The 15,885-nt window shown below is 31.2% G+C and overlaps 1 protein-coding gene across 1 annotated transcript; it reads left to right on the top strand.

The window, feature by feature from the left end:
• Window positions 1–6,585: 6,585 nt before the first annotated feature.
• On the top strand, window positions 6,586–14,876 carry LOC143077036 (putative amine oxidase [copper-containing]). The gene is made up of 4 exons (XM_076252923.1): window positions 6,586–6,590; window positions 11,260–11,588; window positions 12,042–13,042; window positions 14,491–14,876. Exons 1-4 carry the CDS (start codon window positions 6,586–6,588, stop codon window positions 14,848–14,850), a joined length of 1,695 nt encoding a protein of 564 aa, XP_076109038.1. The 3' UTR covers window positions 14,851–14,876.
• Window positions 14,877–15,885: the final 1,009 nt, after the last annotated feature.

The following is a 15,885-nucleotide window of genomic DNA, read 5'->3' as shown; positions in this document are numbered from 1 at the left end:
AGTATGACGTCCATTATCACTGTACTAGTATACACATTTTTTAGGGGCCAGCTGAAGGACGCTAAGGGTGCGTGAGTTTCTCGCTACATTGAAGACCCAATGCTGGCCTTCGGCTGTTGTCTGCTCTATGGTCGGGTTGTTGTCGCTTTGACACATTCCCCATTTCCTTTCTCAATTTTATATCACAGAATATGGTAAATAGTGACAAACAGCTTTGGCTCATTGAACCTTTATTGAAAATCGAAAAAATAATGCATTTGTCTCTTTTAGTAAGAGAAATATTACTGATTGAATATCTTTGAAAATAGTTGAACAATTGTACAAAAAGCTTAAAATCGGTGAAAAATGTTTTTATATTTGTCTTAAAACCAACAACTTCCAACTTGGTAAGATATAGGTTAATGTAAAACGAAGTCTTCGACACTATTATGAGCATTAAAACGGAAATGTATGTATCAAAAACATAAGTTTTATATTTATTTTTAAGAAAATTCGCAAATATTATGGGCTTTCTATACAATTGTTTACCTCTTTTTTTAAAGAATCAATCAGTAATACTGAACATAAAAGATAAACATGCATTCATTGTTTGAATGTCAGTTTATGTTTAACGAGTTAAACTTTAATCAGAATCTGTGACAAAGCCCATTTACTTTAACTTGACCTCCGTCCTCATTGACACAATTTCTGAGGACAAATGCAGTGAATCAGATTCATACAACAACAAGCCAGAAATAACAGTTCTGACATGTAAAAGAGGGACGAAAGATACCAGAGGGACAGTCAAACTCATAGATCGAGAATAAACTGAAAACGCCATGGCTAAAAATGAAAAAGACAAACAGACAAACAATAGCACACATGACATAACACAGAAAATTAAAGAATAAGTAACACGACCTCTACCAAAAACTAGGGTTGATCTCAGGTGCTCCGGAAGGGTAAGCAGATCCTGCTCCACATGTGGCACACGTCGTGTTGCTAATTTTATTACAAATCCGGTAAATAGTCTAATTCGGTAGATCACATTCATGAAATTGACTGTTCGACACATGATATATATGCTCTCCTTGAACAGAACAATGATTCTTTTCAACAATAAGTGCGTCTGATAGGCATCGACGCACCATACGAAATGCAGCTTGCTTGCTAACTAAATGACGGAGGGATTACAAACAAATAGCTATCAAACAAAAACACATTCTACCCTATTTGTAAAGCACTGATAACTTTTATTACATTCTACAAAATATCACGATATATTTAGGTGTATAAACGTCATGACAAAACATCCTGAAAATTAAAACGCCTAATTAAAACATGATAACAGTTTTGATCGATATACAATCAAAACATTATTGTTTATACAAGATGGTTTTCCAGGGAAATCAATTAGCAAGGTGTTTTAACCGTGAAATTACAGAAGTGAGATTTATTTTTGTATCGTTATTTAGTTTTTAATAAAAGAAACTAAAAGAAATACAGAATTTATCACGGATAGAATTTACGTTGAAACTATGATAAATTTTTTATCTTGCGGAGAAAGAAATTTACATCGTGTTTCGAAATGCGGAATTCCCTCTTATGAATCTCAAAACAAATGACCCTAATAATGAAGAACATCCAGATGACGACAATTCCTAGTCGAGTGTAAGGGAATCGTACAACGTACAACAATGTTTCGATCACGTTCAAATTTTGTATGATAATTTTTTTGATTTTAAATTTGCTATCTTTACGCAGGAATTAAACGATGGAAGTAAAACAAAACCCTTGTTAAACATTTCAAGCAACACGAGGACACTGATGTAAATACATTCAATAGACTGAAATTGAAAGTTAAACTGATGACTCTGACACTGATACTTCGTACTTTATTTTGCATTTTTTTATTCATTTTTATTTGACCGCCACTGATGAATCTTTTGTAGACAAACTGCGCGTCTAGCGTAAATACAAAGTTTAAATCCTGTTGTCTCCGATGAGTTTATTTCCGAGGTCGATTTGACAACTGAGGATACGAAAACCAAGGTTAAAATATTTTTAGGTGGAATTCAGGGGATAACCAAATACTGAAATGTCAATTGCAAATGAATACGAAAAAACAAAACAACGATAAAGTTAAGTTAGATGGTGAAAAGACAAGGCAAGCTTGTAGTGTTCATGATACAATATTTTCACACAAATCATGACAAAACTTTTAATAAATAGATTATTACAGTATTTGTATATATCGGTTTACAATTTACCACGAAACAGAACTTTTACATGCAAAATATCTGACGTCACGATTCATTAACTTAATGACAAATCGGAAATTGGAATAAACAGACCAACTGTCCAAACGAGCCCTTTTTCATAGTTCCATAGCCGGTCGGATTACACAGGTTTGACTGCATATAGTTATCACGTTGACCGGTACTTATATATACATCCCGCAATTGTGTTTTTTTATTGTCAAATTTGAATTCTTGTCTTTCATTTTTGTATGTGTACTTTGCCTATAGCGTATTATGTGTGTCTTTGTTGAAACAGTTATTTTTTTTATAAAGATTTATATTATAATTTTGACTGCTGTACTCAAATTGTTGACGTCTTTACCCATAACGTCTGTTTATTTTGCTAACACCTTGTTATCAATATGATTAAATTAGAGGTTTAGCTAGCTATTAAGCCAGATTAATTCCACCATTTTCTTTATTAAGAAATGCTTGTACAAAGCCAGGAATGTGACAGTTGTTTTTCCTTCGTTAAATGTGTTAGACCTTTTGATTTTGCCAAACTAGAAGGGACCATCCTGTTTGAATTTCCTTTGAATTTCGGTATTTTTGTAATATATTTTTTTCCATATTTCAACTACAAATTTCAGGACATTAACAAGAACAGATTCCTACCCATATTTACGAATATATGTTCTACTATACTATGTATAAATACAATTAAAAACTACATGCTGTCAAAAAACGTTATGCTATAAGTTTTTTTTATGTCAACTTAAGTAAATACACAAATCTCTCAAGGTACATAATGACAATTTCACTCATATGTAATTTTGAAATAATTACATTGTCTTAGGTTGTTCTCAATCTTAATATAGCGATTTACGTAGCACAAAAATACGCAGAGGTTACTCCAACTATTTTGTAACAAGTGTAAATGAATTTTATGTTTTTCTACAATGTACGAATATCTATTTTACCATTTATTCTTCAACTTATGTTTTTTTTTTACTTCACAAACAGTGGAATTTGGATAAAACCGCCGTTTTCTGTATACCTTTCTATATATAGTTTCATGTTATCCGTACACCGGTATACAAGTTGAAGTTTTAGATAACCATGAGACCAGGATAAACCAAATGTGGATTGGGAAACATCTTATATTAACCCCTTTCATCTTTGCTGGTGCGAGGGCAGCCTTGTTATTAGCCTGATCTTGTTTTCAAAATCGTACAAGAGATATTGTAATCTTGATGGACTTTTTTTAAATGTACATGTACCTTGGAGTTTTCAGGTACTTTTTTTGCATATAATACAGTTCAATTACAAAAAAGTACTTTTTATTCACATTTTAACCATGACAGACACAGCTTATCTCTTTTATATTGGCAAATAAAAGTTGATACCAATTACTCGAAAAATGGTCTGAAACCCTCCCCTAATCTGCGACAGTGGTTTAACAGTACAACATGAGATTATACTATGAAAATCAGTTATCAACAGAACGATACAAAGTAGAAAACATCTAACGAAACCAAAGACGTCATGGCAGCGTATCTTTACATCCCGCAACAAAAAGACAAAAAGTACTCACAATATCTGACAGAAATTTCAAACCCAATATTAACTAATACAAAATCATGCATCTATGACTAAAATATTAATTAGTACATATTCAACATCAAATGGATTCAGCATAAGTACGTCATTAACAGTCAGAGGTTGATTGGTTGATTGGTGTTAAATGCCACTTTCAATACGATTGTTCGATCGTTTATTTTGATAGACGAATCTGGGATGTTTAGGGGAACCATCGATCTTCGTTCGGAAAACTGACAGTCACAGTCAATTAAGATCAAAATCGAGTTCATATGCATCTTGCGGGATTGGAACTCACAACCTCAGTGTTGTACAGTTCTATGCTGTCTGTTCTGAAATACGATTTCAGACCTAACTTTTTAAATGCATATTAATCTAAAACCCCGATTTTGATGCAAAATGTAAATCATACATTAATAGCTCATATTATGTAAGAAAAAAAAACTATTAATTTGCAAATAAATGTCAGCAACGGAGTTTTCTTGATATTTATGAACCGGTTGATGCTCGATTGTATTCTTCTATCGCATTGGTGTTTAGGTATAATTTAACTTGAAACGTGTCTATGTGTGTGTGTGGGGGGGGGGGGGGGGGGTATGGTGTTTTCGTCTGAGTCATCAAAACGCGACCATTTTTATTTTTTTTCGACTCTATCAATTGAATTATTTTTAAATTTTGATTCAAAACATTTTTTTTTGTCATCTCCTCTCATCTGCTTGACAAAAAAATATTTTTTTTCATCATGAAACTGGGGTTCAGAATATTATTTAAGGACCCCCCCTTATATTTTCCCTAGAATTAAATGGTTCGTTACTTTTATATAGATATTATCTTCTGGACTGAGATACCGAAATAGTGCACCAAAATGACGTGAATGTCCTTAACTTAAGTTACTTGTTAAACATAGATATAAACAATGTTTATTATATGTAATAAATCATAGTTTTGACATTCTTTTTCCAACCATTCTAGTTATATAAAAATCGGTAAGACGTTAAGATCATCATAAAATAAAAATTCGTATGCAAAAATGTATATGTGTTTCATCATATCGTGTCAAAGTTTTTTTTTATCAAAACAAACCATGTAGGTTGAGATGAATGCGGATAGATTTCTACACAAAAAGACATTCACTTTTTTTCAACCTTCTAGTTATATAAAAATCGGTAAGACGTCATAAAATAAAAGTTCGTATGCAAAAACGTATATGTTTTACATCATGTCGTGTCAAAGTTTTTTTTTCAAAACAAACCAATTTACATCGAAAGGAGATGAATGTGAATAGAATTCTACACAAAAAGACATTTTTATTATGTTGATTACAAAGTGTATTTTTGAAACTTTCCCATGCATACATTACTGTTAAATAACTAGATGTATCTGGAAAAAAAATGCATTTTGTATAGGAGAAATGGTTGTGAACATTTATTCTTGAATTTGATTTGTAAGTCAAAATGAGTTTATTACATAGAATGATCACGCCTGTTGAACATTTCCACACCTTTAGAAGCTGTTAATATGCATGCTTTCAGCTGAATAACGGAAATCAATGTGAAAAGATCTAGTTTGTTCCTGACATTCCGTCCATGTTATTTGTTTCGATTAAATTGTTTACATTTGTCATGTCTTACAAAGCTGTATGGATTTTAGTCATTATTGAAGGCAGTACTAATTTTTAACTTCTATGGCATGTGTTCTCTGATGGATAGCTGTTTAATTGGCAATTATACCACGCCTTCTAATTATTTTTTTAAAAACAACAAGTAGACCTCATCAAACTAATGTCTGGGCAGCACAAACCCGACCTTTAACACGGTCAACTCTGGATACGGAAGCAACTCCTGATTTGATAGTGACAACATTCGTACTGTGAATTACCAAAAAAAAAAGATGATAAGTCTTTCAAATTATCTTTTCAGTGGTTTGTATCAGCTAAGATTTGTTTTAAACTTGGTAACAAAAAGATAAATATCTGATATTATTGGTTGAATATATTCGCTGAACAAAAGCATACTCATATGCTTTTTGTTGGTTTTTGTATCTTCATTTGTACTTGCAGCCATCTTGTCGGAAATCTAAATATAAACTGAGTTTTAATCGTAACCACATAGTAATGTTAAGGTAAAAACCGGACTCTTAACGAAATGTTACATGTAATTATAAAAATATTTTATATACATTTAAGTTATGATATTGAATATTGGTTTCTGTTCTTTTCATCACCTAAATTTAATGAATTAATGATTCAATTGTGGGTTGTTAAGATGTATAAGGACAGCTACAAACCAAGCTTTACTGTATTAGTACATATTTCTATCTGCAGCTTGAACTCGTCGAGGGATCTAAGAATAAAGGATGTATCTGTAAAATGCATCTTTCACCTGACTGTGAAGTGATTGCCCAGTTTGAATTTTATTCAACGGCGAAAAACATTAAATATCTTCTTCGTATAGTTCATAGTTTATTATCATTCTATGAGTTTGACTGTCCCTCTGGTATCTTTCGTCCCTCTTTTTCATACAATTAGGTTTCTATTGCAATTAATTCATGTGCTTATGTAATCTCATTAAATAGAGCGTATCCGTCCTTGTGTAAATCAATACTGTCTTGTTAGGACTTCGGTATGGTAAATCAATTTAATGAAGTCAATCCATCTTATTTGTACGAGTTGTTTATTTTTTTCAGTATATAGATATAAATAAAAAATAATATATATTTTCACATACAAATTTCTTATTATAACTAGAGAGTTATCGTATACAACACAATGAGGTAAGTTAAAAAATTTTAAGGTTAGTCATAAGATAATTATATTAATATTTGAAACTAGAAAACTAGCTAAAGTAAAATTGATTTTAATCCTTGTTCTTACGGATTATTGAGATATGGACTTGCGACCTCAATCTATTCACAGTTTTCAGTATTAAAATGGCTCACCATTTTTTGCCCCTTTGAATAGTTTCTTCACAAACATGACAAACGTTTAACGAGATTTTAACATCTGTAATCTGCTGTTACCTTCATTAACAACCACTCCCTCCCCTTATTAAACTTGTTTTGAGTAATAATGGCTTATTAATATGCATAATACCAGTCAGAAATTCTTCACTTAAATTTAAAGCAAAACAAAAGTAAAAAAAAATAAATACCAAACTCCAAAGTATATTCAACAAGGGGGAATCCATGAAAACTGACAAAAATCAAAATTGAAACTTTATAAAACAGCGAAATAAATGGAAAACATATTTTACGACTTTGTACATGCATTTTCTGAATGACATACTATGATTAAACAATTTTGTAATATGTATAATGCAAAACGGGGACGAAAATTTCCAACAATGACTTTAGTAAATTTCCAACAATGACTTTAGTAAATTTCCAACAATGACTTTTGTAAATCTTCACCAATGACTTCAGTTATTATGAGGGTTATAACACAAGGTTTAACACACAATTTTTTTCTTCAAATGTCTTGTACTAAGTCAAGAGTATGACAGTTGTTATCAAATAGGTCGTGTTTTGTGATTTTACTTTTTTCTATGTATCTTGCATTTGCGTTTGCTTTTGTTGCACTTCGGTGTTTCTGTTTTTCCTTTGCATTCCTCTAAAGTTGTTGTGTTTCCCTCGGTTTTAGTTTGAAACCGAATTTGTTTACTCCCAATCGATTTATGACTTTTAAACATCGGAGACATGGTTAGATTAAACTTATAAGATTTTGTATAGATACTAATTGTAGGTAACATTTATTGATATTTTCTAGAAATGTAAGCATGAAATGCTTATTTTGTACTTTGTGTCAAGCAAGACAATAAGTTCCCTTGCACATTTTGAAAAAAAACCGTTCTCCTCATGCAAATATTGCTTCGCCACAAATATGTGCAATTCTTTTCATGTATGAAATGTTTAGAAGTCGACATATCCCTTTTTAAGTAATTTAGTAAAAGATGTATATTGTCTGAAAATCAACCACTTACTGACCTATTTTGCTGCCAAAGTTTATGTATATTCCTTCAAGATATGGAATTATAATTAAATGCTCTAATTTAGATATACACGTGTTTATACTTTCTTCACACAAACAAAAACTTCGTCGCAATCGTTTATTTCAGACCACCAAATGGTAATGGTTGGTCGTTTATTGTACTTTGTGTGTTATTAATTGAGATATCAGAGGCTTATCAAAGAAAAACAGTTTATGGACGTACATATAGAAGCAAGGTAAAATTCATATTAATGGCAAAATGTAATTCGGAAAGAAAACATCAACATATCTAGTCGTAATTTTATTCAAAGAAACAGTTACATTTTTGATATCATAAGTAAAGCATTAACACCAATTCAAAACTCAAATGTAAATAAGATACGGAAAGACCATAAAATTTTCCACTTGTTTTCGTTTCAACAGTTGTCTCCTTGGCAATCTATCAAACATCTCCTCATTTTTATAAAAAAAAAACCATTGAATTCAAAATTCAAATGTACAAAAACTATAACAAAGAATCAAACAAAAATCTGTTGTAGTTGACTGTATATCATAAATGACTTTTAAAAAAAGGATATAAAACTTCAAATATATGTCTTTAGTTTTTTTCCAAAAATATAATGAAAATATACTTTCATTTTACATACATTTATCTTTAAATCCGTAACAAATTTTACGTAACTGTAAGAGAGAAAATACGCATGTATGAATTTAATGCTTCACTTTTACTCCAATATCAGCAACTGATATGACGTGACACAGATTAAAGCAATAATGCATGTGTGTTATTTTCTAGCCTAGTAAGAGGAATGACGGAAAGTGTTTAAAACCACAGCTTTACATTAAACCTGTATTATTGAGAAGTGAGTATCATATGATTAAATATCAATCTTACGATGCAGTTACGTAATGTAGTTATAGTAACACTGGAAAATGTATTAAACTATTTAAAAATAACGTTGATTTTATCATCCTCTGTAAAGTTTGAACCCAAATTCGTCTGGAATTTAGAGATAAGGTTATAATTGAGATATTCATATGTAGTAAATTCAGCACTGTTCAGAAATAAGGTGGCAGTCAATCAATTACTGTTCAGTAGCTTTCACGTAAATCATAATTTTGTTGTTTTGTACAGGTAAATACTAACTGAAGCACAGTCTGAACATATACCGGACAATTTTTAATTGAATGCAAACGAACTATCAAACAGTAATACACTTATCGCAGTTAATAAATATGATAATTAATCATGTAAATTGAAAGACTTAACATAGCGTAACAATTTATTGTTTTATCTTTAAAGAGGTGTTTATGTAAAATTGATCGCGTCAGGTGCAAAAAGGTTAACTGGAGGTTTTAAAATTGCATGATAAATCTACCTACATAAAGCATTTCCATGTCAAAACACAAATAAAGAAAAAAGATATTCTGACGGCTCAATCCCGTTATAGAGAGACCTTCATCCTGCAGTAATTTCCGGTTGTTCGGGTTTCAGTGATTTTTTTTTAAAGCATATTAGAAATTATTCAAGTCGAGTATTTGCTTTTGTTTTCCGAACGTTTGTATTTTGATTTTTTGCAGCACATTTATAAATCATATCATGTCAATTTGTTGTCTCTTCTCTTTTGTCTAAATATGTAACACCGCACTTTAGTGTACTACCAGGTGCTTCCATCTATAATAATTGGATTCTGGTATATAGTTGCCCATTGGTGAGCAATCATACCGCATCTCTTATTTTCTTTTTGTAATTTTTTTTTTTATACGACTATATTTTTTCTGGCGATTACTTCTCCGCTGTGTACTTTTTACCATCTGTTAATCGGTAATATTAAAGTCCATCGTGATTATTTTACCCTTTTTATCCATCAGATTATGAAAAAAATATGTAGGGTATCCAGTACAAACCTCTGTTAAAGACATGATGAAAATTATCATAAACAAGTTATGAGGTACGAAGAATTAGTTTTTACTCTTTCTTAAATGAATTGTCCTTTTAAACATATATATCGCCATAGCATTATGGTAAGTGTATTGAAATACACATATCATTTTACAATTTATCGATCTTACGAAAGCATCATTTGTTATTGGAAAGTCCACTTTATTCACTTTAAGAAGAACAACAAATGTTTTTGTTGTTATTTATAAAGTGACCATGTTTTTTTTCAAATTTCATAATGCCAGTGACATTAGTGGTCGAGTTTGTAAGGTATTGTTTAATTTGTACAGAACGTGTGACTTGAATTCTGCATACATATGCCAGTTTATTTTGCAGTAGGTCTATGGTTCTATCTGGGTACCAAAGCTTACAACACTCATAAAACGTTTCCGCCATTTATTGAATAGGATAGTGAAGTGGCGTTGATCAACATGCTTCTGATGATATATAGTTACACACGCAATGTAATGACGTTACTATTACCATAATTATAAATAAACATATTGCATTCGAATGTTAAATCATGTTAATAATCGTTGATATTATTTGTATACATTTTCTCTTGTACATTAATTTGAAACAAAAACTATAAATCGTTTTCTAAAATTGTTTTAATGTTGGAATTGTCAATTGCTAATATTTCATGATTGCACCCGTTATAATATAAGTATATTTTTTTACAGGAAACAAATCTGTAGGAATCTGTGGAAGAAATAGTAAGCATCCATATGGTAGAATTAATACGAATGAACATCATCAATATATCTGAAAGTGAAATTAAATAATCTGGCTTCTTTGATTCTCTTGTTTTTTACAACACTGCATGTTAGTGTACTACCAGTTGCGTCCATTAACATTATTTGGATTCTGGTATATAGTTGTCTAACATTGTCTAATTGGTGATCATTCATACACCATCAATTTGTTCTGTTAAACGTTTAATATGACCATATTTGTTCTTGCGATAACTTCTCTTGTATGTACTTTTTGTCATCTGTTAATCGATAATATCTAATAAAATTGAGAATGGAAATTAAGTCCATCGTATTTTTTGACTCTTTTTAGCTATTAGATTATGCCAAATTGTATATATTTGTGTGTGTCCCTTTAATTCATATTGAATTATCATAAGTTTTGTGGTAGATTGTCGAGCAAGTTTTGACATGATTTGTTCGAATTCATTGCCTTTTGGTACAGAATATACTTATGGTTTATATTTGCAATTTATCTTGCAGATGATTGTGATAAAATATACTGGTAGATTGTTTACTAAAATCATGTCAATGTTGAATTCTTCAAATACGAATACTCATGATTGCATCTGGTTATAATATTATTTTTTCAGGAAACAAATCTGTAGGAATATGTGGAAGAAATAATAAGCATCCATATGGTAGAATTAATACGAATGAGCTGAATTATCCATCTGTTTTCAACGACCTCACTAGGAAAGAAATGAAGGGTCTACTTTACTATTTGTACTCAAATAAAGAACTTAATCTTACAAAATTCAGTAATGCGACAATCAGGAGTAATTACATTTACTTAGCAGAACTTTATTTGCCACCCAAAGAGGCAGTGTTGAATTATATAGATAATGGATTTACAAAACCACCAAGAGAAGCTCACGTGATCTTAATCAGAGGAGGAGATTCTAAACCAAATGTTCTTGAAATAGTTGTTGGACCACTTCCGTTTCCTAACGGTTATCGACTGGTTCCTTATCGACCACAACCAATTCCATTCTTTCAAAGACCGATTACATCTATTGAAAATATTTCCCAAAAACTGAAGGAAAGAATAAACAAAGAATTCGGGAAGGCACTTCATGATTTATACGGCGGTACATTTATTAACTGTCATAATAAATGTATAGATGTGGCAATCAGTGTTCAAGTTCCGATTACAAAGTTGGACGAAAAACGTTTTTATTGGTACACTTTTTATCAAAACTTTGAATATAGCATTTTAAGACCAATAGATTTTGAAGTTTATGTAGAAACCCGTTTTGAAAATTTTAAGATCTTGAAAATTTGGTTTTATGGAAGAATTTTTGAAACATGGAACAAAGTGAGAAATTTTTACAGAAGAAATAAACTCTTTTTTAATAAAATACCTTTTCCAAGAGAATCGATGAATATTCCACTTACTATGAAACGAAGGGGAAAACCACCCTTTTCGAATCCATTACGTAATCCTTCACAAATTTCTCCTGATGGAAAAAGATACAACATCAGAGGAAGGAAAGTAACGTACATGTTTTGGGAATTTGATATAGGTATGTCAATAATTACAGGACCACGATTATTTGATATAAGATTCCAAGGTCAGCGTATAGTATATGAAATAAGTCTACAAGAATTAGCCTCTTTTTATTCTGGATACAAACCAACGGAACAAAATTTTAGGTTTTTCGATTCAAGATTTTTGCTGGGCTTGAGAGCAAAATATTTAATGCATGGGGTTGACTGTCCAAATGATGCAACATATATGAGTACATACTTTTTAGACGGAAGCTCCGAAATTCCAGTTTATAATTCGCGAGCGTTCTGTGTTTTTGAACTTAACACGGGACTTCCATTAAGACGTCATCATGGGTATTCTTCGACTTCGTCTCATAGATTTTACGAGGGTATGGTTAGTGTCGTATTAACTGTCCGAACTATCATCACCGTCTTCAACTATGATTACATTATAGATTTTATATTTTATCCCACTGGTGGAATAGAGGTTAAGGTCACTGTTTCAGGTGTAATAATAGCAGCATATCATGGACGTAAAAATCCATACGGTTTTGAAATAAGTAAACATTTAATGGGCTTGATTCATCAACATTTATTTCATTTCAAAGTAGACATGGACATAAAAGGAAAATACAACAGATTTGAAACTATTGATATTGAAAATGATGCCGTTTCAAGTCCTTCATATACATATTCAGATTCAAATATTCAACAATTGAAATTTGCACGAAAATTGAAGGAAACTGAGAAGGAGGCAGCATATAAACACAACTTTAAGCAACCTAAAAACCTTGTGATATCAAATAATTATATAAAAGATAAATTCGGCAACACACCCGGTTATAGAATAGTGAATAAAGGTATGACATATAATATATACCCGCCAGGAACAAGGTACGAACCAGGAATTACCTGGTCACGCTATCAAGTTGCTGTTACCAGAAGAAAGGATAATGAGCCGGGAAGCAGTTCCATTTACCAAACTAATAAGCCAGACGAGCCTATAGTAAGATTTCAGGATTTTATTGACGATGATGAAAATATTGTTGACAAGGTAAACGATCGTTAATTGTTTATAAAAATGAAAGACCACATGTCGTTTCTTTATTTTTAATGTTCAATATTTTTCGTCATACGTTTTGGGTAATGAAATCAAATGTACAAGTTTTAGAGAAATAAGTGATGTCTCTTTTTAGGCGAAAACAAATGATTAATATTTTCCCAAAAAAAACTGAAGAATTAGCTATAATTTTACTAATAAGACAATAACAAAACCGCAATTCGTATTAGGATTTCATTGACAATGAATACATTTTAATTGGTCATATTAAAATAATGCGAATAGTATAATATAAAAATAGCACATATCTGAAAGGGTGATAGAGCAGATTGTTACCCGGAGAAAACACTCGTATTAGCCAATCGAAATATGGCATTTTAACGTGAACTATAATAATAGCAAAATATCAACATGTCGTGTAAACTTTTAAAGAAATCAACGTAAATTGGCTTGGCCTGGTTATTCAAATAAGGTGACCTTATTGACGATGAAAAAACGAAGTCGGTGATTGATGAACATTACGGTGTAGGTAATGTCATTAATTGTATTGCTCTGCAGTATAACAATGACCAAGTTATATGTTATATTTGTCTTATCATGGCATGTTGAACGCCGAATAAACGAAACAGTTATATGTTGATATCAATATTTTGTATATTTAAACCAACATTTCTAATGTGACAAAAAGTCAAACTTGTTTATGATAAGTGACCCGTATATACGTCACAGCACGCGACTGTACTTCTGCTCATCATGATCTTATACATTTTATTAAATATTTATCAAAGCTATATTTAAACGGATTTGATTTGACCAGAATGAGTCACATGTTAAACATTATTTTCATAGGTAGACTGAAAATGTTTGACAGAAAAGAAAAAAAACCAATTTTCTTAAATGTTTATTATGTGATTTTCTCATTTTGCAACCTTTTTGATAATGTTCATCTATATTACTTACTAAAATGGGAAAAGACAAAAATACTACATGGAAAATTCAAAACGTAAAGTCCTTTATCAAATTTCAAAATTAAAAGCTCAAACACACAAAGTTGATAGAAAAGAATTGTCGTATTCCTGACTTGGACATGTTGGAAGATGCATTTCCTTTTGTAGAAAACGGCGGATTAAACCTGGTTTTATATTCACCTATTTTACATCAGACTTGTATGACACAAACTTTTTTATAGTTGTTTTAGAAGAACTCAGATTAAGGTTGTAAGAGGTGTAAACGAAGCGTGGACTCTATTTTCATGATTTATCCAAATTAAATTAACGAATACAAAATAAACAAAGCACAATTTAGCAATCAGATTTTAAAAGTTGATCAAAATATTGCAAAATTCATAGATATATTCTGATTTAAACAAATGTAAAGTTTAAGATAAATGAAAGTCATCCAATGTATAACCTTAATTATGAAGATAATGTTATAATTTACAGGACATCGTAGCATGGCTAACAATGGGATTTTACCATATACCAGTTAAAGAAGACCTACCAGTCACTCATACTACGGGTGAAAGTCTCAGCTTTTTCTTGCTACCATTCAATTACTTTGATGAGAATCCAGCTATGGCATCTCGTAACGCAATAAGAATAGACCCGATAGACATCGAAGGCAAAACGAAGTCGTTAAAAGTAGAACGTTACGGTGTAGTTGATGACATTAATTGTATACCACCGAAATATAACTATGAACAATTGATGAAGAGAAATCCTTGCCTTGTTGTGGAATGTTTGGATTCTGAGAAAAATAATAGAGTAAAATCACATGTTTTCCAGGAATTTCGTTGGCAATAATTAATACATAATAATCTGTATTGACATATAAACAAATTAACATGTTGTAATAAAACAAAGATTACATGGAAAATTAATAGTTATCAAAGGTACCGTGCTTATATTTTGATACGCCACACGCGTGTTTCGGCTACTTAAGACTCATCAGTGACGCTCAGATCAAAATTGCTAGAAAGACAAACAAGTATAAACATGATAAAGTTGATGAGCACTGAGGCCAAAATTCCCAAAAGCTGTGACAAATACGGCTAAAGCAATCTATGCCATGGATAAGAAAATCCTTAGTAGGTCGAATGATACGTACTTTTGCAAACAGTTAATTTATAAAAATGACCATAGAATTAATGTTATGGCAACATCAAAGTGCTGACTACTGGTCTTGTGATACCATCGGGGACGAAACGTTCATCAGCATATGTTTGGCAAATAAACGTTAACACCACACACTTCAGTATTGTGTGATATTTAGCATATGGATATATTGTGAATAGTAAAGTTTAATATACACGCTTGAATATTTTCAATTGGAAGATTTGGTAAGGCATATTTCCGTTCGTCCTTTTTATTAACCAAATATAAATATTCAGTCCTTAGATATGAAATGTAACAAACAAAATTAAACACCCCAAAAATGCAGTCTTGATAATGAAGACGATACACAAGAGCAAGTAAAAAAGCAAAAAGAAATACGTATACACACTGCTCAATTATTAAAACAAATACCAGACACCAGTATTTTTTGTCTAAATAAGGAAGAAGATACAAATAGGCATTTTAAAAACGATCGATGATAGCTACATAAATATACAACACCATGACTTAAAACAATTACCACACACTAGTCATCCATGAAACACGATAAAGTAAACACATTGGCAAAACGGCGAAAGATACCAAAGAGACAGTCAAACTCATAGATCGTAAATAAACTTACAACGTCATGGCTAAAAATTAAAAACACAAACAGAGAAATCAGTTGATAGTACACAAGACACAACATGAAAAAAAAAAATAAAGACTAAGCAACACGAACCC

Source organism: Mytilus galloprovincialis, chromosome 5 (genome assembly GCF_965363235.1).
Source record: "Mytilus galloprovincialis chromosome 5, xbMytGall1.hap1.1, whole genome shotgun sequence".
In the NCBI taxonomy this organism is placed as follows: Eukaryota; Metazoa; Mollusca; class Bivalvia; order Mytilida; family Mytilidae; genus Mytilus; species Mytilus galloprovincialis.
Note: the sequence above shows the minus strand (reverse complement) of the source record. Positions and strands in the feature narration are given on the sequence as shown.